This window comes from Sinohyriopsis cumingii, chromosome 3 (genome assembly GCF_028554795.1).
Source record: "Sinohyriopsis cumingii isolate HCF-2022 chromosome 3, ASM2855479v2, whole genome shotgun sequence".
Classification (NCBI taxonomy): domain Eukaryota; kingdom Metazoa; phylum Mollusca; class Bivalvia; order Unionida; family Unionidae; genus Sinohyriopsis; species Sinohyriopsis cumingii.
In genome coordinates, this window is record NC_142963.1 from 7,098,350 (window position 1) to 7,123,043 (window position 24,694).

The 24,694-nt window shown below is 39.7% G+C and overlaps 2 protein-coding genes across 4 annotated transcripts in view; one reads left to right on the top strand and one right to left on the bottom strand.

The window, feature by feature from the left end:
* LOC149802425 (uncharacterized) overlaps nt 1-23,135 on the bottom strand; it is a 45,571-nt gene extending 22,436 nt beyond the window's left edge. For both annotated transcript variants that reach the window (XR_016420030.1, XM_089951635.1), the window contains exons 1-2: nt 23,039-23,135; nt 15,709-15,785 (exon numbers count right to left, since the gene is read on the bottom strand). Coding sequence is in view for 1 of the 2 variants with exons in the window: in XM_089951635.1 (XP_089807761.1) it covers nt 15,709-15,751 (43 nt within the window). In the remaining variant the exon portion in view is untranslated. The remainder of the gene's footprint in view (nt 1-15,708; nt 15,786-23,038) is intronic.
* A 199-nt stretch (nt 23,136-23,334) lies between these two features.
* Nucleotides 23,335-24,694, top strand: part of LOC149802426 (dolichyldiphosphatase 1-like) — a 60,416-nt gene continuing 59,056 nt past the window's right edge. For both annotated transcript variants that reach the window (XM_089951636.1, XM_089951637.1), the window contains exon 1: nt 23,335-23,447. In XM_089951636.1, coding sequence (XP_089807762.1) covers nt 23,336-23,447 — 112 coding nt within the window. In that variant the 5' untranslated portion in view covers nt 23,335. The remainder of the gene's footprint in view (nt 23,448-24,694) is intronic.

The following is a 24,694-nucleotide window of genomic DNA, read 5'->3' on the forward strand; positions in this document are numbered from 1 at the left end:
CTTACTCCAGATGTGCACCTTTCAAAAGAGTGCTAGCTCCACTTGGTTATTTTCACTTCCTGAACTTCAGAGGTAAATTGAATAAAAAAGAGCCAATAACATTTTTACATTTTACATATTTGGTAATTCATTCATTGCACTTTCAGAAGCCGGTGCAGTCTAGTCTGGGAAAATTCATTTTCCCTATTTTAATAGCTGCTATGGATAGTGTACTTTAGACTAATTCAGGCTGACTTTTTTAGCACAAGGGAGTAGTCATTTTAGTTAGCAGTGTGCCAAAAGTACAATATCCAAAGAAAGCAAATTTTTAGTAAATTATGTTTCTCCGAGAATACTTACCCGATCACATTAACGTTAGGGATATAAGCCTGCTACCTCTCGAATCCAGCCCTACTAAAGGATGAAAATTCATCTTTTCTGTCTATCTCATATAGACCAAAGGGCAATAACTCTTGCCCCTTACCTCTCCTTGCCACCGCCAGGTGTCACTAGTTTTTTAAGCTGAGCGATATATATTATACAAGGATGCTCGCATAGCGGGGTGGTTGGGAGGGTTTTTAAGTAATGTGATCGGGTAAGTATTCTCGGAGAAACATAATTTACTAACAATTTGCTTTCTCCTTCAAATACGTTCCCCGACCACATTAACGTTAGGAGAATAGGTAATAGGAGGAGGGAATGCTGAACATCCTACCTCCACCCCGGGTACCTTCTAGGGAATGATGGCTGGATTCCCCATTTGAACAATAACCCATTCTCCTAATTTCATCAGCAACACAGCCTAGGGCCCCGTGATATGTGACCCCTATATACAGTTAAGAAGATAGTTATTGAAATCTTCTTACCTATGAAATTTCACTGGCGAATCCAGCGAAGCTGATAGGCTGTGCTGATTGTTTTATATGGGTCTGGTGGTCATCTGGGCTGCCGACACCGGACCTACCAGATTCAAGGTTTGCCTTTGCGAAGCCAAATCTCTGAGATAAAAACTGGAGAAGGTTGATTCTGCATGCCAGCCAACAGCTTCTATTATATCTCGGATCGAAACATTGCGTTCGAATGCAAGGCTCGCCGCGATTGCTCTAATCTCATGAGCTGTAATCTTCATGAGGCAACTCTGATCTTGTGAGACCTCAGAGTACACTGAGCATATAACTCACTTCAGCCCTGAAGCAAGGGCTTGAGGGGTGATATCCCGTTTACCAGCTTTGACCGGAAGAAAGAGGCTCTTACGTGTGTCCCGATACGCCTCTGTGTGTTTTAAATAGTGCTTGAGTGCACAAACAGGATCTTGCATGGCTGTTGCTCTTGACTTATCTATGGAAGAGAGCGAGTGAATGACGATTCTTTGATTGCCAATATATGGTAACCTATTTTTGGCTATAAAGCCTGTTGCGTCAGGAGGACCACCGAACCATTTGATCTGGACTGAAGAAAGTTCGGGTCACTGGAAAGGGCATGTAACTCACTCACCCTGCATGCTGAAGCTAATGCTATCAAGAAACATGTTTTGTATGATAGTAGCTTTAATGAAGTGTGGGCTAAAGGTTCAAATTTGCCTGAATTGAGCCATGTTAAAACCCAGGACAGATTCCATTTTGGAAACAGGGTGAGAGATTTTGGTCGATTGAAATCAAAATTGGCTAAAAGATCTGATAGATCTTTGTTATGCCCAATATCACATCTACCATGATGGCGGAATGTGTCTGATATCATGGAGCGGTAGCCTTTGATAGTAATTGGGGCCAACTGTTTCTCCTCGAGAAGCCAGAGAAAAAAGTCGGCCAGTTGAGGTATTGAGACACTCAAAGGGACGATGTTATTGATATGGCACCAGTCCCTGAAAACATGCCACTTTCCCTCGTAAGCCTTCAGAGTGGAGGGCCTTCTTGCTCTTGAGATTCTCTCCACAATCGAAGGTTTAAATTGTTTGTCTCGCAAGGCTGTCCGGACAAGAGCCAAGTGTGAAGAAGACGGTCCGGGCAGGGGTGGAACACCCGTGACCGCGGTTGTTTGAGAAGATTTGGGCTGGTTGGAATCTTCCTGGGTAAATCTATCGCTAGGTTGAGTAGATCAGTGACCCAGGACTTGTTCCATCTGAGAGGGGCAATCAGAATCATCCGACAGTTCTGACCCCTTAACCTCTGGCTTATTTTTGGTACCAAAACCGTGGGAGGGTAGGCGAAATGCCCACAACCCCTCCCAGCTGATTGACAGAGCGTCCACAGCCCAAGCCTCTGTGTCTGGAACCAGAGAGACGAAAGTGGGCAACTTGCGATTCCACCTTGTCGCAAAAAGATCGATCATCGGACGCCCCCAAAGTGTGCAAATCCAAAGAAAGACTGATTGATGGAGTGACCATTCCATGTGAATGACTTGACATTTCCTGGATCGAGTGTTGACCAAGACATTGAGTCTGCCGGGAATGTGTCTGATTTGTACGTTGATGTGGAGGTTGTCGCACCAACGTAGAAACTGCCAGATCAGAATGCACAAGTCTGGTGATTTGGTGCCCCCTTGTTTGAGGAGGTAAGTCACCACCACCGAGCTGTCTGACATAATGAGGACAGTTTTTCCTGAGAGTTGATCCTTCCAGAAATGAAAGGCATTGATGACAGCCTTCATTTCTAAAAGGTTGATGTGGAGAGGCCTCTCCCCTGGCTCCCACGTGCCGCTGACTGTAGCGAAGTCCGGCAACAGGTGGGCACCCCAACCATAGGTACTGGCGTGGGTACATACCATTATCTCCACTTGGGACATCTCTAGAGGAATCCCCGTGGACAGCCAACCGGGGTTGTGCCACTGACGCAGGAATGATCGTATCTCGGGCGTGATCATTATTGTTTGATTGAGGGGACTTGAAAAGGGGCACCATATCGCCAGTAACGTCATTTGTAAGGGGCGCATAAAAAGACAACCAAGCGGGATCAAGTCCGCTGCCGCATTGAATAATCAGAGGAGTTGCAAGAATTCTCTCGCTGAAATCCACATCCTGTTGAAAATGGACTCGACGAGTTCAATGATCCAGATTACGCGAGCGCGAGGAAGCCATACCAGATTCAGATCGGTGAGAAACTCCATACCCAGATGGACAAAACATTGGGATGGACGGAGATCGGACTTTTTCCAGTTCATGAGAAAGCCTAGATGATCTAAAAGTGGTAAAAGATCATTTCTGCCTTTGAGCAGAATAGAACTTACCATATGTTTCTGGAGGATGTCGTCCAAGTACACTGCCGTCCCTGTAGATGAAGTCAAGCTGAACAGGGTGATGACACAATCCATAACCTTGGTAAAAACCCAAGGCTGATGTTGAGGCCAAAGGGTAGGACCTGGAACTGATAAACCACGTCGCGGGAAGCGAATCGGAATAATTTTCGTGACGCGGGGTGGATAGGGACGTGAAAATATGCGTCAGTCATATCTAGACTGACGGCATACTCGTCCCGCCGGATGGAAAGACGGATTGATCTCGCCGTTTCCATCTTGAATTTCGGTGGTAAAATGTATTGGTTGAGGTGACTCAGGTCGATGATCGGCCTCAACTTGCTGTTTGCCTTCTGGATAAGAAACAGCCTGGAATAAAACCCCAACGATTGTGGGGTTTTTTTTCCACAATCTCCACTGCCCGTTTTTCCATGAGCGACCATATCTTCTGTTGTAGAAAGGTATCCTTCTCCCAATCGGACGGTACGTCCGTGAAGAGGGTTAGAGAAGGACGAGGAGGGGGTTGGATAAATGAAATCCGAAGCCCCTCCAAAATTACTTGGATCACCCAATCGTTCTGAGGAAAAAAGGTGGTCCAGTGGTCCTGAAATTGCAGGAGGCGGCCGCCCACAGGTAGGCTGTCCGCGGGTGGTGGAGAGGGTATGTCAACTTTTAGAGTTAGGAGGCTTGAAGACGGAGAAACTTTGTTTCTTACCGCCTCTGTATGGTTGCCTCCTAGCTTGATTAGACTGTTGTCTCCTGGCATTGGGTTGGGATCTATACTGCACATTTTGTTGTAAGGATCCCTTGTCCCTGGTCCGCCAATCATCCCTCCGCTGTGGCAGGGGCTGATTTTTTCTAAATGCCTGCGAGGGTTGGGCGGCGAGTTTGAGGGGCAGTTCCTGAGCTGCCTGCTTCGGAACTTCTTCAGTTTTTTCCTCCAAAGAGTAAAGGCGACCCAAATGGAGTCATCCGTAAAGCCAGAGTATGATGGGGCTTGAGCAATGTGGACCTCAGACATGCGTCACGTTGTATCAGGTCTAAGTTGGCAGAAGCAGTCAACGCATTAGCAATGGAATGGTGAGCTGCCCTGTTAATAACTCCAGCAATCTGGGCCGTCGCTTCCCAAGAGTGACCATTGTCTAATTTTTCTGCGAGTCAGAAAATGGCTAATGAAGCCAAGTCTAACATTGAAGACATAGCGACTATGTTCCAGACTAGCCTTGACGTGGCATGGAACACATTTTTGTCCACTTTGTAAAACAGTGGAGCGGACATGTGAACTGCTGCCATATTTTTGTCCAGGGCCGGAAGATCCGTACTGAAGGCGTCTGAATGAGTTTTGTACCAGCAACATGAGAACGTCGCTGGTACTTGGCTTTCTGAAAAGAACGCCTTAGCAATCCCCGGATCACCTATTCATCCTGATAGACGATCATTGATCTCCTTAAAATTTGCCAACTGGGGAAGGAGCTGGAAGGATGGCGTCTCTTCCTCCCCGTCAAGATCTACAGACGCCTTAACTTTGTAGTCTTGAGTGGCGGTAGGAGGTGGAGGGCATTCTGAAGTTGTCAACACCCTATAAATTTCCTTCCACTGCCGCCTTGAAGCAAACTCAGTCCATTCCATGGCTGGATCTGTGTATGGCTAATTTGCAGGAGTTTCATCACCCTCACTGTGTGCCAAGTCGTATTCTGAAATAGCTTGCATCTCTGGATACAGCAAACCAGGTGGCACAGATGACGCGATTCCGTCATCCTTGACACTGTCACTAACTCTCCCTTGTGGATAAGCCGTGAACATATGGACGGCCGGCCCTGCCAGCTGGTTTGTCTGGCTCGTGGTCGGCCTGAATGTTGGCGACGGTCCTGCTATCACCGGTACCAGCTGCTCCAATGGCCTGGCTGGACGGACAGATTTCTCACTAAAATCTCCGCCATAGTATTGGTATGTTGCCGGCGGTACACCTTGACGGACGGATTTATCACTAAGATCCCCATAAATCATATTTGGTCGGACCGTTTTAGCAATAGGGTCCCCATGCTGGGACAGCTGGACGGCCGGTGACATAGAGGTTGTATAATGAAATGGATCCGATGGATCCAGTAAAAACCCCATGCGTCCTGACTTACAGGCCCGAAGGCCATGCTCGGACATGCGGGGGGACTTACACCCACTGGGCAGCCTAAAATTGGGGGAACATTCCCCCAAAGATTCTGAAAAAGCTATGGAAGCGAGCGAGGGAAATAAGGGTAATATCTGGCTTGATGTCAATAGCTGCGTTGTCGTTTCCTGGACCAAACGACGCATCTGTTCAAAGGTGGACTGTTGTACCCTGTCAATATTATTTTCCTCCATTGCCGCTGATGTTACTGTGGCTAACGGTTGCAAACGACGAACTTTAGGTGGAGGGGGGACCCCAACGTCCCCCTGCCTTCTGGACTACATCAGCCCACATTTGCTCTGTCCAAGTATTACACACGCTGCATGGTATAGATGATGTACACTTGGTACATACAATACAAGAGTCATGGTTGTCTTCTTTTGCTTTGAACTTTTTTCATATCATGCATTTGGTTGACATTTCTACTGAAATGACACAAGAAAAGAAAACAAAGCACAAATTAGCAATTCAGCATGTTACTAAATCGCTAATACCACAACCATTACTAACGGAGTAAGCAAAATTAGTCAGTGTCGCGTTAACTCTTAATTGACAACATGAGTTCAGCGATAGCGTGTGTAACATGGTCTTCAGTTGACGAAATCCGTAAGGGCGACAAAGTCACTCAATTTTGAAAAAATTGTTAAAATAATGTATACAACCTGTAGAAGAATGATTGTCCAACGCAATAAATCCAAATTTAACTTCGGATGGTCCAATTTTAATGCTAAGATGGCTTGGATTGTTTGGAGGTATAATGTACGTGTCATCAGTACAAGCGAAGCTTAAAAACTTGTGACACCTGGCAGTGGCAAGGGGAGGTAAGGGGCAAGAGTTATTGCCCTTTTGGTCTATACAAGATAGACAGAAAAGACAAATTTTCATATTTTAGTAGGGCTGGATTCGAGAGGTAGCAGGCTTATATCCCTAATGTTAATGTGATCGGGGAACGTATTTGAAGGAGAAGTATCATCCACATTACATTAATTACATAAAAGTATGCCAACATTCTCTCCATTGTGCATGTTTTAAATGCAAACAACATCACCTTACATGTCACTCTCTCAAAAGTACATAATAACTGGTGAGCGTCCCCCGTGTGATCTGATTCAAATAGCCTCATGCAGGACAGATTTGATTCAATTAGACTCATGCGAGGCTCTGTGTGATCTGATTCAATTAGACTGATGCAAGTTTCTGTGTGATCTGATTCAATTAGACTCATACAAGGCTCTGTGTGATCTGATTCAATTAGGCTGATGCCAGTTTCTGTGTGATCCCATTTAATTACACTCATGCTATGCTGTGATCTAATTCAATTAGACTCATAATAGGCTCTGTGAGATCTCATTCAATGAGACTCATGCAATATTGTGTGATCTCACTTAATTAGACTCATGCAAGGTTGTGTGAGATCTCATTCAATTACTCATGATAGGCTGAGATCTCATTTAATGACTCATGCAAGGTTGTGTGAGATCACATTCAATTAGACTCATGACAGGCTCTGTGAGATCTCATTTAATGAGACTCATGCAAGGTTGTGTGAGATCTTATTTAATGAGACTCATGCAAGTTTGTGTGAAATGGTATTTAATTAGACTCATGCAAGTTTGTGTGTGATCTCATTCAGTTAGACTCATGCAAGGCTCTGTGAGATCTCATTCAATTAGACTCAAGCAAGGTTGTGTGTGATCTCATTCAATTAGACTCATGCAAGGCTCTGTGAGATCTCATTCAATTAGAGTCATGCAGGGCTTTTTGAGATCTTATACATATGAGGGTCTGGTAAAATGATAACTGTTACTAAATGAATGCAGTTCAAAGTTTGTACAGGGAAAACCACAAAGGCATGTCTTGTTATTTCAAAATTTATCTAGAAATACTTTCTGCAATCAATCAAGCCAAACTTCAAATTGTTAAGGATATCATTAAACATTTTTTTAAAACAAACACTGATGGAAGATGCATATCTTGGGTTTGGAAAAATCTACTTGTTTGGTGCCTAGGGCAAACTTGAATTTGGTTCTGACATATACAAATTCAAAAGTCATCATACGATGTTCAGTTACTGATGCTTTGCTCTGTTGTATCATACTCTGCTCACCATAGTACATATATCAGCACCTTTATTTATTAACATTAATATGTACCACATGCTTCTGTTACATCAATACCCGAAACATCTGTAAATCTTGCATTTTCTTTTGCAGGTATCACAAAGGGAATGCTCATTATTCGAAGTGTTGACAAATAGGGAACATTTATAGGTTTTAACTTGTTCTGAGTTACATTTTAACTGAAATACACACCTTTCAATAGTGGCCACTTATGGCAAAAGGTCAAACTGTACAAAGGTGGCATCTGTTTACAGGTTAAATTTTCAGACTTGGAATTTTTAAAAATTGCATTATTATTATGCATTATTATCACTATTATTATCATCATCATTATTATTGTTGCTGTTGTAATTAACTTATTTAACTTAGTGCACTATGCAACACAATCTTTTTTTCTGTCCTAGATTTAATACCCGACTGCTTTCAACTATTGATGTTCCAAACAAGATTAATGATCACTTTCATCCATCCAATAAATTAAATCTTCACTGATGCTTACAAAAACAAATCACTGATCCTTGTGTTGTACACCATTTCAAAACACCAATAGTCACTACTGACTTACATACGACTGAAACAGATGACTGATTCTTTGTTTGGCTAAATTACATAATTAGGCTTTGGAACAGGTGTTATCATTTCAAAATATCTTTATTACTGTTTCTCAACTCATGAAGACCAAAGGGCATGTGATGAGAAGAGAATGGGACTACCTTTATTAACACCTGACCAAAATGATAGAAATCATATCATGAAAATAATATTACTTTCCTCTAAATACAGCAACATGCAATAGGAATCTGTTGATTCCTTTCTATTATAAATCATATAAAATATTTAGATACTGAATAATTACTGAAATGTATAGCTTCAATGTACCATTAATTAATTGACAAAATTTAAAACACTGCATTTTACATATCTGTGACATTGTAATTATTGTCCCCCAAAGGCAAAGTGGTAAATTTGGTTTAGACATTGCATTAACATTTGCTATAGGTATTCCATCCTGACCCAAGCAGTGTTATGGGTGTGTTCCTGTTAATTACAGGTATTCCATCCTGACCAGAGCATTGACATGGGTGTGTTCCTGTTAACTACAGGTATTCCATCTTGACCAGAGCAGTGTTATGGGTGTGTTCCTGTTAACTAAAGGTATTCCATCTTGACCAGAGCAGTGTTATGGATGTGTTCCTGTTAACTACAGGTATTCCATCTTGACCAGAGCAGTGTTATGGGTGTGTTCCTGTTAACTACAGGTATTCCATCTTGACCAGAGCAGTGTCATGGGTGTGTTCCTGTTAACTACAGGTATTCCATCTTGACCAGAGCAGTGTTATGGGTGTGTTCCTGTTAATTACAGGTATTCCATCTTGACAAGAGCATTGTTATGGGTGTGTTCCTGTTAACTACAGGTATTCTGTCTTGACCAGAGCATTGTTATGGGTGTGTTCCTGTTAACTACAGGTATTCCATCTTGACCAGAGCATTGTTATGGGTGTGTTCCTGTTAACTACAGGTATTCCATCTTGACCAGAGCATTGTTATGGGTGTGTTCCTGTTAACTACAGGTATTCCATCTTGACCAGAGCATTGTTATGGGTGTGTTCCTGTTAACTACAGGTATTCCATCTTGACCAGAGCATTGTTATGGGTGTGTTCCTGTTAACTACTGGTATTCCATCTTGATCAGAGCATTGTTATGGGTGTGTTCCTGTTAACTACAGGTATTCCATCTTGACCAGAGCAGTGTTATGGGTGTGTTCCTGTTAACTACAGGTATTCTGTCTTGACCAGAGCATTGTTATGGGTGTGTTCCTGTTAACTACAGGTATTCCATCTTGACCAGAGCATTGTTATGGGTGTGTTCCTGTTAACTACAGGTATTCATTCTTGACCAGAGCAGTGTCATGGGTGTGTTCCTGTTAACTACAGGTATTTTGTCTTGACCAGAGCATTGTTATGGGTGTGTTCCTGTTAACTACAGGTATTCTGTCTTGACCAGAGCATTGTTATGGGTGTGTTCCTGTTAACTACTGGTATTCCATCTTGATCAGAGCATTGTTATGGGTGTGTTCCTGTTAACTACAGTATTCCATCTTGACCAGAGCATTGTTATGGGTGTGTTCCTGTTAACTACAGTATTCCATCTTGACCAGAGCAGTGTTATGGGTGTGTTCCTGTTAACTACAGGTATTCCATCTTGACCACAGCATTGTTATGGGTGTGTTCCTGTTAACTACAGGTATTCCATCTTGACCAGAGCAGTGTCATGGGTGTGTTCCTGTTAACTACAGTATTCCATCTTGACCAGAGCATTGTTATGGGTGTCTTCCTGTTAACTACAGGTATTCCATCTTGACCAGTGCATTGTTATCGGTGTGTTCCTGTTAATTACAGGTATTCCATCTTGACCAGAGCAGTGTCATGGGTGTGTTCCTGTTAACTACAGGTATTCCATTTTGACCAGAGCAGTGTTATGGGTGTGTTCCTGTTAACTACAGGTATTCCATCTTGACCAGAGCAGTGTCATGGGTGTGTTCCTGTTAACTACAGGTATTCCATCTTGACCAGAGCAGTGTTATGGGTGTGTTCCTGTTAACTAAAGGTATTCCATTTTGACCAGAGCAGTGTCATGGGTGTGTTCCTGTTAATTACAGGTATTCCATCTTGACCAGAGCAGTGTTATGGGTGTGTTCCTGTTAACTAAAGGTATTCCATCTTGACCAGAGCAGTGTCATGGGTGTGTTCCTGTTAATTACAGGTATTCCATCTTGACCAGAGCAGTGTTATGGGTGTGTTCCTGTTAACTAAAGGTATTCCATCTTGACCAGAGCAGTGTCATGGGTGTGTTCCTGTTAACTACAGGTATTCCATCTTGACCAGAGCAGTCATGGGTGTGTTCCTGTTAACTACAGGTATTCCATCTTGACCAGAGCAGTGTTATGGGTGTGTTCCTGTTAACTAAAGGTATTCCATCTTGACCAGAGCAGTGTCATGGGTGTGTTCCTGTTAATTACAGGTATTCCATCTTGACCAGAGCAGTGTCATGGGTGTGTTCCTGTTAACTACAGGTATTCCATCTTGACCAGAGCAGTGTCATGGGTGTGTTCCTGTTAACTACAGGTATTCCATCTTGACCAGAGCAGTGTTATGGGTGTGCTCCTGTTAACTAAAGGTATTCCATCTTGACCAGAGCAGTGTCATGGGTGTGTTCCTGTTAACTACAGGTATTCCATCTTGACCAGAGCATTGTTATGGGTGTGTTCCTGTTAACTACAGGTATTCTGTCTTGACCAGAGCATTGTTATCGGTGTGTTCCTGTTAACTACAGGTATTCCATCTTGACCAGAGCATTGTTATGGGTGTGTTCCTGTTAACTACAGGTATTCCATCTTGACCAGTGCATTGTTATCGGTGTGTTCCTGTTAACTACAGGTATTCTGTCTTGACCAGAGCATTGTTATCGGTGTGTTCCTGTTAACTACAGGTATTCCATCTTGACCAGTGCATTGTTATGGGTGTGTTCCTGTTAATTACAGGTATTCCATCTTGACCAGAGCAGTGTCATGGGTGTGTTCCTGTTAACTACAGGTATTCCATCTTGACCAGAGCATTGTTATGGGTGTGTTCCTGTTAACTACAGGTATTCTGTCTTGACCAGAGCATTGTTATGGGTGTGTTCCTGTTAACTACTGGTATTCCATCTTGATCAGAGCATTGTTATGGGTGTGTTCCTGTTAACTACAGTATTCCATCTTGACCAGAGCATTGTTATGGGTGTGTTCCTGTTAACTAAAGGTATTCCATCTTGACCAGAGTAGTGTTATGGGTGTGTTCCTGTTAACTACAGGTATTCCATCTTGATCAGAGCAGTGTTATGGGTGTGTTCCTGTTAACTAAAGGTATTCCATCTTGACCAGAGCAGTGTCATGGGTGTGTTCCTGTTAACTACAGGTATTCCATCTTGACCAGAGCAGTGTTATGGGTGTGTTCCTGTTAACTAAAGGTATTCCATCTTGACCAGAGCAGTGTTATGGGTGTGTTCCTGTTAACTACAGGTATTCCATTTTGACCAGAGCAGTGTCATGGGTGTGTTCCTGTTAACTACAGGTATTCCATCTTGATCAGAGCAGTGTTATGGGTGTGTTCCTGTTAACTACAGGTATTCCATTTTGACCAGAGCAGTGTTGTGGGTGTGTTCCTGTTAACTAAAGGTATTTCATTTTGACCAGAGCAGTGTTATGGGTGTGTTCCTGTTAACTACAGGTATTCCATCTTGACCAGAGCAGTGTTATGGGTGTGTTCCTGTTAACTACAGGTATTCCATTTTGACCAGAGCAGTGTCATGGGTGTGTTCCTGTTAACTACAGGTATTCCATCTTGACCAGAGCAGTGTTATGGGTGTGTTCCTGTTAACTACAGGTATTCCATTTTGACCAGAGCAGTGTCATGGGTGTGTTCCTGTTAACTACAGGTATTCCATTTTGACCAGAGCATTGTTATGGGTGTGTTCCTGTTAACTACAGGTATTCTGTCTTGACCAGAGCATTGTTATCGGTGTGTTCCTGTTAACTACAGGTATTCCATCTTGACCAGAGCATTGTTATGGGTGTGTTCCTGTTAACTACAGGTATTCCATTTTGACCAGTGCATTGTTATCGGTGTGTTCCTGTTAACTACAGGTATTCTGTCTTGACCAGAGCATTGTTATCGGTGTGTTCCTGTTAACTACAGGTATTCCATCTTGACCAGTGCATTGTTATGGGTGTGTTCCTGTTAATTACAGGTATTCCATCTTGACCAGAGCATTGTTATGGGTGTGTTCCTGTTAACTAAAGGTATTCCATCTTGACCAGAGTAGTGTTATGGGTGTGTTCCTGTTAACTACAGGTATTCCATCTTGATCAGAGCAGTGTTATGGGTGTGTTCCTGTTAACTAAAGGTATTCCATCTTGACCAGAGCAGTGTCATGGGTGTGTTCCTGTTAACTACAGGTATTCCATCTTGACCAGAGCAGTGTTATGGGTGTGTTCCTGTTAACTAAAGGTATTCCATCTTGACCAGAGCAGTGTTATGGGTGTGTTCCTGTTAACTACAGGTATTCCATTTTGACCAGAGCAGTGTCATGGGTGTGTTCCTGTTAACTACAGGTATTCCATCTTGATCAGAGCAGTGTTATGGGTGTGTTCCTGTTAACTACAGGTATTCCATTTTGACCAGAGCAGTGTTGTGGGTGTGTTCCTGTTAACTACAGGTATTCCATTTTAACCAGAGCAGTTATGGGTGTGTTCCTGTTAACTACAGGTATTCCATCTTGACCAGAGCAGTGTTATGGGTGTGTTCCTGTTAACTACAGGTATTCCATTTTGACCAGAGCAGTGTCATGGGTGTGTTCCTGTTAACTACAGGTATTCCATCTTGACCAGAGCAGTGTTATGGGTGTGTTCCTGTTAACTACAGGTATTCCATTTTGACCAGAGCAGTGTCATGGGTGTGTTCCTGTTAACTACAGGTATTCCATCTTGATCAGAGCAGTGTTATGGGTGTGTTCCTGTTAACTACAGGTATTCCATCTTGACCAGAGCAGTGTCATGGGTGTGTTCCTGTTAACTACAGGTATTCCATCTTGATCAGAGCATTGTTATGGGTGTGTTCCTGTTAACTACAGGTATTCCATCTTGACCAGAGCATTGTTATGGGTGTGTTCCTGTTAACTACAGGTATTCCATTTTGACCAGAGCAGTGTTATGGGTGTGTTCCTGTTAACTACAGGTATTCCATCTTGACCAGAGCAGTGTTATGGGTGTGTTCCTGTTAACTACAGGTATTCCATTTTGACCAGAGCAGTGTCATGGGTGTGTTCCTGTTAACTACAGGTATTCCATCTTGATCAGAGCAGTGTTATGGGTGTGTTCCTGTTAACTACAGGTATTCCATTTTGACCAGAGCAGTGTTATGGGTGTGTTCCTGTTAACTACAGGTATTCCATCTTGACCAGAGCAGTGTTATGGGTGTGTTCCTGTTAACTACAGGTATTCCATCTTGACCAGAGCAGTGTTATGGGTGTGTTCCTGTTAACTACAGGTATTCCATCTTGACCAGAGCAGTGTCATGGGTGTGTTCCTGTTAACTACAGGTATTCCATCTTGACCAGAGCAGTGTTATGGGTGTGTTCCTGTTAACTACAGGTATTCCATTTTGACCAGAGCAGTGTCATGGGTGTGTTCCTGTTAACTACAGGTATTCCATTTTGACCAGAGCATTGTTATGGGTGTGTTCCTGTTAACTACAGGTATTCCATTTTGACCAGAGCAGTGTCATGGGTGTGTTCCTGTTAACTACAGGTATTCCATCTTGATCAGAGCAGTGTTATGGGTGTGTTCCTGTTAACTACAGGTATTCCATTTTCACCAGAGCAGTGTTATGGGTGTGTTCCTGTTAACTACAGGTATTCCATCTTGACCAGAGCAGTGTTATGGGTGTGTTCCTGTTAACTACAGGTATTCCATCTTGACCAGAGCAGTGTTATGGGTGTGTTCCTGTTAACTACAGGTATTCCATCTTGACCAGAGCAGTGTCATGGGTGTGTTCCTGTTAACTACAGGTATTCCATCTTGACCAGAGCAGTGTTATGGGTGTGTTCCTGTTAACTACAGGTATTCCATTTTGACCAGAGCAGTGTTATGGGTGTGTTCCTGTTAACTACAGGTATTCCATTTTGACCAGAGCATTGTTATGGGTGTGTTCCTGTTAACTACAGGTATTCCATTTTGACCAGAGCATTGTTATGGGTGTGTTCCTGTTAACTACATGTATTCCATCTTGACCACAGCAGTGACAGATTGTTGACCTCTGCAAGCATTATGCTATAACTGTATGTATCACTAGTCTTACTATACAAAGACCTGACAGATTGTTGACCTATGCAAGGATTATGCTACTGTACGTATTACTAGTCTTACTAAAGACAGACCTGGCAGACTGTTGACCTATGCAAGCATTATGCTACTGTGTGTATCACTTGTCTTACTAAACAAAGACACCATTAATACTGGCCGCCATGAATAGCCAATCGTGTGCTGAAAAATGGCATTAAACCCCACAACAACAACAACAACTAAACAATGACCTGGCAGACTGTTGACCTATGCAAGGATTATGCTACTGTACGTATCACGAGTCTTACTAAACAGATCTGGCAGACTGTTGACCTATGCAAGGATTATGCTACTGCACATATCACGAGTCTTACTAAACAGACCTGGCAGACTGTTGACCTATGCAAGGATTATGCTACTGTACGTATCACGAGTCTTACTAAACAGATCTGGCAGACTGTTGACCTATGCAAGGATTATGCTACTGCACGTATCACGAGTCTTACTAAACAGACCTGGCAGACTGTTGACCTATGCAAGGATTATGCTACTGTACATATCACTAGTCTTACTAAACAGACATGGCAGACTGTTGACCTATGCAAGGATTATGCTACTGTATGTATCACGAGTCTTAATAAACAGACCTGGCAGACTGTTGACCTATGCAAGGATTATGCTACTGTACATATCACTAGTCTTACTAAACAGACCTGGCAGACTGTTGACCTATGCAAGCATTATGCTACTGTACGTATCACTAGTCTTACTAAACACAGACCTGGCAGACTGTTGACTTATGCAAGGAATATGCTTCTGTACGTATCACTAGTCTTAGCAAACACAGACCTGGCAGACTGTTGACTTATGCAAGCATTATGCTACTGTATGTATCACTAGTCTTACTAAACACAGACCTGGCAGACTGTTGACCTATGCAAGCATTATGCTATAACTGTATGTATCACTAGTCTTACTAAAGACAGACCTGGCAGACTGTTGACTTATGCAAGCATTATGCTACTGTATGTATCACTAGTCTTACTAAACAATGACCTTTTAAGAGGGCACTGCATTTGTGTAAAGTGTGAAAACTTGAGTCACAAAAGTTATATTCTTTAGTCACAGAAAGTGACAGATGGAAATTACTGCTTATCACCAGACTGTGAAGATAGTTACTACCTATCACCAGTGACAGATGAAAATTACTGCTTACTATCTGACTCACATAATTACTGCTTACCACTAAGCAGTGACAGATAATTACTGCTTATCACTAAGCAGTGACAGATAATTACTGCTTACCACTAAGCAGTGACAGATAATTACTGCTTACCACCAGACAGATTCTGATTCTTGCCCTTCTTGTCTTTTCCCATTCTGTTGACTTACTGCTATAATTTACATCAGATTCTGAAACATAAGGGATCCAACATATGACTGCTCATTTCATTTGATATTTAAGAACACAATGTCTAATTTGTAATGTGTATATCATGTAACAAAATTTGAAGATTATGTTCAAAGAAACACTAATGAAGAAATTTAAGTACATCTGGCCCAATTTCACCAGGCAGCTCACTAACACACTTTCCCTCAAACTGAGATTTTTCAATATCTTTTCTTATTGCTTTGTTCATGACACATCTTCACTAGCCAAAGAACTAATATGTTCACCTGCATACACCTTGGCTGAGTGATCAGATATTTCAGTACTTCAGGTCTGTGAATTTCACTGGATGCAGTGGCAAGCCACCGCATCCAATCAAAATCAAACTGTTCAAATTTGAACACTGTTCCTACATGATCAATACAAGGGGAGCACACAACTGGAATGAACTCATAAATAAGCAATTTTCCACTACCGGTCCTTATTTGCTCTGATAAATCCTTTCCCTCAAATACACCTGCAGTGGCTTCTCTCTGGTATGTAGTCATACTTTCAATTTACAAAGTACTCCTCCAACAGAGACCCACTCATCTGCAATCAACAAATAAATCACTATTCCTCTAACATTGTCAAACTGATAAACAGAAACCCACTCATCTGAAATCATCAAATAAATCAATAATCCTCTAACATTGTCAAACTGGTAAACAGAGACCCACTCATCTGAAATCATCAAATAAATCAATAATCCTCTAACATTGTCAAACTGGTAAACAGAGACCCACTCATCTGCAATCAACAAATAAATCACTATTCCTCTAACATTGTCAAACTGATAAACAGACCCACTCGTCTGAAATCAAATAAATCGATAATCCTGTAACATTGTCAAACTGTTAAACAGAGACCCACTTATGTCTATTTATCAAACACTCATCAAATAAATCTGTATTCCTCTAACCCTGCCCAACATTGTTATGTAGGCATATTTAATTGTTTTTGTGTGTTGGCTTTTCTACATAATTGTATGTTATTTGTATCAATATTGTGTGATTGACCTTGGTATGAAATTGAGTTTAGGGCATACCTGAAAAAAATCTTGTTATTTTGTAAACAACATATTACATAGCTAATATTTCTCTATGAATACAGATTAAATACTCAGATCACAATTGGAGACAAAGATGTTTACTTGAGTTTGAATTTAGGCCATTAGTGTTCCCCTTGGGAATTCCTGGTGTTTTACATGCTCTTTACAAAAAAAAAATTGTAAGAGACCTGACCTTGTTTACAACTTAGAATAGTCTGGAAATGAATTTGATGAGGAAAATGACTCTCATTCTTACTCTATTATTGTATCTTAAGTCTTTATGTAAGAGAGAAATTCTTCATTCCCATTTTAACATCATTCTCTTCAGGAGTCAATTTTAGTTGTGTTTCAGTTAATATAACATCTAAGAGGTATTATTTAAATTATTCACCAGAATTATAAAGTGCTCAATAGTTTTGGACTAAATTTTTTCTCTTACACACACATCGACTAGAAAAACTCCGACTTGACCTTTTAGCACCAAATACCTACAGACTGGTTCTCTACCAGTTATCAGTTTGAACAAAGAATTTGCGAGCAAAGATTATAAGTTAGAAAACCAGTCTGATCTCTTCTAACTAAGCCAGTACAGCTGCTATCAATAGAAACCCATGTCAAAAGTTTGAAAGTAGAACCAGTCTACTTCTTGGAAATAGGGCAACTGCTATAAATTGAACATAATACTGTTAGGAAAGTACATTTAAGTCTGTGGACAAGAGTACTTTTACGTCGTAGTTACATGGAAGCCATCTTTTCTAGAATACAGTCTGTGGGATTAATGAGATGTTAAAAAAATGAGAAAACAAATTATTAATTTTTTGTGAGGTGGATATACCAAAAAGCGCATAATCCGAATAAATTTACAAATAAGGCATAATATAGTGGGGAAAAAACCTTAATGATTACGCCAAAAGCATAATGGTTGGCATGTTTGAAAATCTGTAATGTGCCAATGGTCTGCAGCGTGATGTTGTAACAAAAGTCTTTTGATGTATCATAGAATTATAGTCCAAAAATTTCCTTGTTTGAATTCACTATGATTACAAATTAATGTTTCTGTCCAAAAATATTAATAATGAGCACTTTGTATTTCTAATGAATAATAATTTGATTAAATAATTCCACCAAAATGAAAAACTGAACACAACAATTAGATTAATTCTACTTCAAGATATTAAGGCAATAATAATTATTTTCTCAAGTAAACAACATTAATAAAGAAAGTTAAGACACAATCATAGAACCAGGATGAAGGTCAAAGGTCCATTTCTAAAACATATTGTCAACAAGATAAGGTCTATTACTAAAATTATAATAAAGAGGATGGCAAACATCTGATACACCAGGTTTTCCATGGGTGAATACCAATGTCCTAGACTCAGATTAAGATAAACATGTTTACTTCCATTGATAATGATATTTTAACCTATACTCAGCAAAATATTAACTATTACGTTGTTTATAAAATACAAATGTATATGATCATAAGGAAAAGCCAACAAATAATACAAATTAAATATGTAAAATAGTAGTAACCATCTCTTTTACTTGTACACAGCCTGCTTTGTGTAACATTAGAGTTGGATTTGAAGTGGGAATCTTGCAGTAAGGAAGGTAAGATTATCAGGCCCCCCCCAAAAAAAATAAATATACAGCTTAATAGCAATAATACATCATCTATCATTAATACCTTGCTGAATTTGCCTATTCTGAGGGGAAACTGATGGACCCAGTAAACTGGTATACAAATTATATGCTACTGTACATGTAATTTGGCCGCAGTCTGAGCAACCTTTTGTGCCATAACTATTAAGCCCAGGGGAAAATAAATGTCTTCACTCTGGTGCATCTCAGATCTCAGAGAGAAGGATGAGAAGACAGTACATGCCTGCCATGATGCAAATCTCATAACATCATCCAATGAATTAGACAGGCCTATGATGTAGCAATAGTCCTAACTTGTTGGGCATTAATTCTCATGAATGAGCAAGGGACTGATAAGCTCAACTGATAGCGTGGACATTCCATCTAGAAATGGTGAATAATAAAATATCAACAGGTATGAAAAGACATTTTGAAGCAGCCAAATAAAACCTTAAAGCAGCTACCTGGACAGATTAGTCTATCTTAACTATCCCCAATGACTGAGACTGGGTATTTCAATAAGGAGTGGAGCTATAGAAAAAGTTTTTTTTTTATACAGAAAACCCAGCTCACAAAGGAGAATATGTATGTGTGTGTGTGTGTGTGATTTGGATTTTTTGCTTTAACAATTTTTCAGTCATATTGCTACGATGTCTGCAGTTTGGCAGTTTATAGTGATGTGTACCATTGGGGCATCATGTTGCAGACATGTCCCACCCAGTCATATTACACCAGGTCGACCAGTCCTAAAACTAACCTCTTAATGCTGAGCAAGGCAGCTGCTAAAACCTTTTTTTAAAGTATTTGGTATGACTTGGCCAGGGTTTGAACCCGCGACCTCCGGCATCCAAGGCAGACATTCAACCACTTAGGCCACCAGAGCGGTCTGACAAAGAAGAAAACAGACTCATAATTACCACTGAACCAAAAACAACCTACTACTATAAACAAGGTATGAAATTCACTCCTTCAGTATCATGAAAGCAGGATGAGAGTTTCATGGGTAAGATTCTTCAAAGGAGCTTCACCCCAGAGTTCATAAGGGGCCTTGACAAAACCCCAAAAACATGAGTCATTTTATCTAATCATTTATACAGGCCTCCACAGTTCAAAATACTTGATAAGAGCAGATAGATAAGAATCAGAGATAATAGCAGAACCCTTGAGAATATAATCATATCTGAGAGAGCTGCCATATATTTCTTAATAATACAGATTGAACATTCCCTCAGTTTTGAGAAGAACTCTGTCACTGTACTGAGAGGGTCAGCTTGGATCAATGTGCTTCCTAAAGAACACAAGATTCTCCACTTTCCACCAAAGAAACTAGATGTGGACTGTCTCTATGCCAAATGATACAATTGGAAACTTAAAATGTCCTGAAGGATTAATTGCTTGATATGAGCTAGATGTATAAGTGAAGCTTATGTGAGCTAATATAAAGAAGGGACCCCACCCCCACCTCCATGCAGTGAGAGCAGGTCACTCCTCAGAGATAATGTCCTGGATTGATCTATCAAAAAGTCCAATATATCAATGAATCACAATTGTTGCAGCCACAAAGTGGCTATTGGAATGTGCTGAGCAATGGAATTCCTGACTTTGTTGAGCACTTGGGAAGACATAAACAAACAGACTAAAGGTGTCCACTGCCCAGCTTTATGATTTTGTACTGCAAAGCCATACAAATAATAGTGCATCAGCATTTTAATCATCTGACATGAACAAATGCAAAAGACATGACTTAGTTTAAGGGGACTCTTTTTTTAACTGTGTACATTCGCCTTTCACTATTTGTGTCTACTTCACTCTAGTCTGACTGGAGAGAAGTAATTTTGCAAACTGGGACAGTCAGGCAGCCCTAATTAACATAGCACAATCACCCATGAATGTATTATAATTTGGCTCAATGCTGGTTGTTAAATTTAAATCATATTATGTTGCTCAAAGTCAAACTTGCAATTTTATGGTAATTATATCTATGCCCTCCATTTCACAGGGAAGAGAGAAAACACACTCCACAGCGCAAATGATCTAAGGATATTTCTGCTTGACCAAAAACAGTGCATGCAAAGCAATGGACCACTATTTTATATAAACGGTGTTACCATGATTATTTATGAAATTTTTGGGACACAATATATATGACTGGAATGAAAATTGTCTCTTTGCTTCTGAAGTAAAACTGTTCACTAAATAAAATTATTATCAAGCAAAATCATTTCTAATCAGCTTTGTTTATACCAGTCAAGGTGTACACTTGTCGGTCACCTCAAAACAGCTCAGTTTACATAAAGTGAGTGAGTGGGTTGAGTCTATGGCAGATCAACACAAAACTGACTGTATGGTACCAACAGAATTCAAATGCTGGTTTCAGTCTCATCTGATTTTTCAACCATTCTCGGAAGTAATAATAATAATAATAATGAGGACTTTGTATAGCACCTAATCTTTAGAAGCTCTAAGCGCTTTACAACATTAGACAACATCTATAACATAAAAAAAATATTGATATTATTACAAAAAACAAATACCATGCAATTAGAAAACTTAAAAAACATGCTGAAAATATTTAAGGTAGGGAACTTTATTAGGTCTTTAAGTTTGTTCTTGCAGTCAAAATAAGTGAGTATTAAGAGCACTCTTGAATGGGATCACTGTGTTTTTGTGCCTAAACAACTGAAGAAAAAAAAAACAATTAAAAAATATTTTATTTCAAAATGCAACCTAGGAAGATCTGAGAGAAAAAAGCACATAATTTTCAACATATTTACTCCTACATGAACAAAGAAATATCTTTGCTTTCATTTTCCTTTCCTAAGATGCTTTTATCATTTAAATGTAACTCTTGTGATCCTGTGATCAAAATGAAATATCAATGAATATTATTTCTAGTTATGGCAGAATTAAGTAAAAATAAAACAAATTTGGAAAGAATCACAATTCATGCAAATAGTATCACAAATTCTACTAGGAAGGTCATTTAGGTAGAGGATAAAACTGCATGGGGAACATTATAACAGGAACTGTTGTGGCTAATGGTTAGGGTTTGGTCTCACTAGAGCACATCCCATTTGAGTGCCACTCAGTGAGGCACTGAAAAATTTTTTTCTCTCATTAGGGCTAATCCTATTAGGGCACAAAAAATCTTACTAGAGCGCATTCACAATAGGGTGCGGAGAAAAAAATTAAGTTCAACAAGATTGAATTGCCATCATGTTTGATGTTATATATATATTATAATATGTACAAAAACGGCGGTCTCATCACTATTAGAAAATAATTACTAGACAGAAACCAGAGAACCATCAATACACATAATTTTATACAACTATTATACCTTACACCGGTTTATTCTTTTTTGTACACAAATAAACAAGTAGATAAAAAATGTAATGCAAATTAAAATATATAAAGTGGTTATTCCTAGCACAAACATGATATTACATGAATAAAACAATATAGATACATATATAACACAAACACAATACTATAATTTAGGGACCATGATATAGAAACCAGTCCCAAGACCTAGTGTCTGAAGAAGGAAGTATATGTCATAAAGAAATATACAGGTCAACCTACGAACGAACAATCATTGTGAGGGATGGCATAACCGCTTTAATCGTCTGGTCAACAAACATCATCCGAAGATCTGACGTCTACTTACAGCAATTCGTGACGAGCAGGCAAGTTCCGCAGTTACACGACTGCAAATCACTGCAGGACAAGAAGTGGTACGTCCAAACAATAAATATTTGGACATTGAAAAACGCATTCAGAGACTGACGGAAATGTAAAACGATGGGTGCATTGATGCTATTGAACTGATAACTGGTATTAGCCATATTCTGAATCAACCCATTTAAAATAAATATAAAGTTACAGTTAACAAATGTGTTTTCATTGTTCACACTCTAGTGAAACTAGTTCTTCATGCTCTAATAGGATGCACCCTAATAAAATTAGCTCTTGTGGACAAAAATATTTTTTTGCTCTCTAGTGTGATAAGCTCTAATGGTTTGCGCTCTAATGAGACATTACCATGGTTAGTGTACCAGGATCACGACCATGAGCACGCAATTTTTGAATTCATCAAACCAGCCTGGGACAGCTACTCTGGTGTATTGTTAGGAAAAGTGCTTTGTTAAAAAATTAATTAATAGCACCGAAACAAACATTTTAAACGAATTGACAGTGCAATTATCATTTCTCACCTAATTTCTCCCTAACTGAGAACTCAATATAATATGCCCTTTAATATTTGGTGGCTTTTGATCGCAATATGCGAGTATAATTGGATTCAGTTAGTATTATGTGCGTTGAAATCGACACGAAAATAGGTATTCCTCTCGCTTTTGTTGACAGGTAAACTAAAACTTTCAACTTCAGGAAGTCTGTTTTTACATAAGATATAGCATATAAATGCGACCCGACGTACTAACCGATTAAGTAATCGTACAATAACTGGCGAAAAGTTTGCGGCGGGAAATTTGCTCGAGACAAACCTAATTTCAAGAAAAAGGTAAATTAACAACTTACCAGTGTAGGTATGTGTGGATCGATCATATAAACCATCTCAACTACCTGAAACACAGTGCTTCAAATAGAATATCAATTTTTGAACTAGAAGAAGAATGATACAGGCACAAAATATTATATTCTGACAAGTTCATCCTTTCCTTTGGTTTATGATTTATATAATTCAAACAAAAATGAAAGGACCGAGCATGAAACATAGGTTCCATACACTGCTCGTTCTCTCTAACCCGCCCTATTCAAATTATGCAGACGCTTGCAATGAGCACTTTAAGTTTTTCATTAAGCTTGCTGGACACTATGAATGTAGCCAACATGGCAGCCACTGATCCTGGACCTCAGACTGGTGTTGATAATAAAGTAGTTATGGAGTGGTCTGCAATCTCCCTGACACACGTCCAGTATCCTAAAGGTTTTTATAACCTTCCAACATTTTATGAACATAAAGAACTCAACAAATACTAATTAGCTAGGGAAACTGGCCACACATCAATTATAATTGAGTTGAACCCCATTGTCGATGTCATTTCGTCCTAGTGAAACGTGTATAAAAGAGCCACCTTTGTGACTGGCTAAAAGTATTTATTATATGGAAAATAATCTTACATGGAATGTATTTTAAATGGGTCTTTAAAACTGGGGGTGACTGTCCCAAGAGGTGGCTGTTTAACCAAGTTTTAATATAGATCTTTTAACCCTCGTTTATTAGCATGGCCAGGTTTTTACAAGTTATCATTTATTAGCAGGGCCAGGTTTTTACAAGTCATCATTTATTAGCAGGGCCAGGTTTTTACAAGTTATCATTTATTAGCAGGGCCATGTTTTTACAAGTTATTTATTATCAGAGCCAGGTTTTTACAAGTCATTTATTATCAGAGTCAGGTTTTGACAAGTTATCATTTATTAGCATGGCAAAGTTTTGACAAGTCATCATTTATTAGCAGGGCCAGGTTTTTACAAGTCATCATTTATTAGCAGGACCAGGTTTTTACAAGTTATCATTTATTAGCAGGGCCAGGTTTTTACAAGTCATCATTTTTTATCAGAGCCAGGTTTTGACAAGTTATCATTTATTAGCATGGCAAAGTTTTGACAAGTCATGATTTATTAGCAGGGCCAGGTTTTTACAAGTTATCATTTACTAGCAGAGCCAGGATTTTACAAGTTATCATTTATTAGCAGAGCCAGGTTTTGACAAGTTATCATTTGTTTACCAGTTAATTATAAAACTGTACCAGCTTGTGTTTGAAATTTAAAAATATATATATGTAAATACCATGTTTTAAGAAAACAATCCATGATTGAACAGTTAAAACATATTTTTCTAAAGATTTTGGCTCCAGTCTTTATTTTCTTTTCTTCCTAATATCTGGTTGAAACCGTAAGTGAACCTCTTGATGAGTAATAATGGCAGACAGTGTAGTACCTCATCATTAAACTGGCTTTTTTAAAACACATTTGGTGCATATATTGAGAAATATATAAAATTCATAAAAAAACAGTCCAAAAAATATTATGTGATTAAAGATTTTGCTAAAGAAATGTTTTTGTTTAGGTCAGAAATTTATAGAATTCAAGAAGCACAGTAAGGTCAATGTTCTTTTCTTACGTCACTCATTTTTATGAAAATATGGAAAAAGTAGAAAAGCAAATAGCATC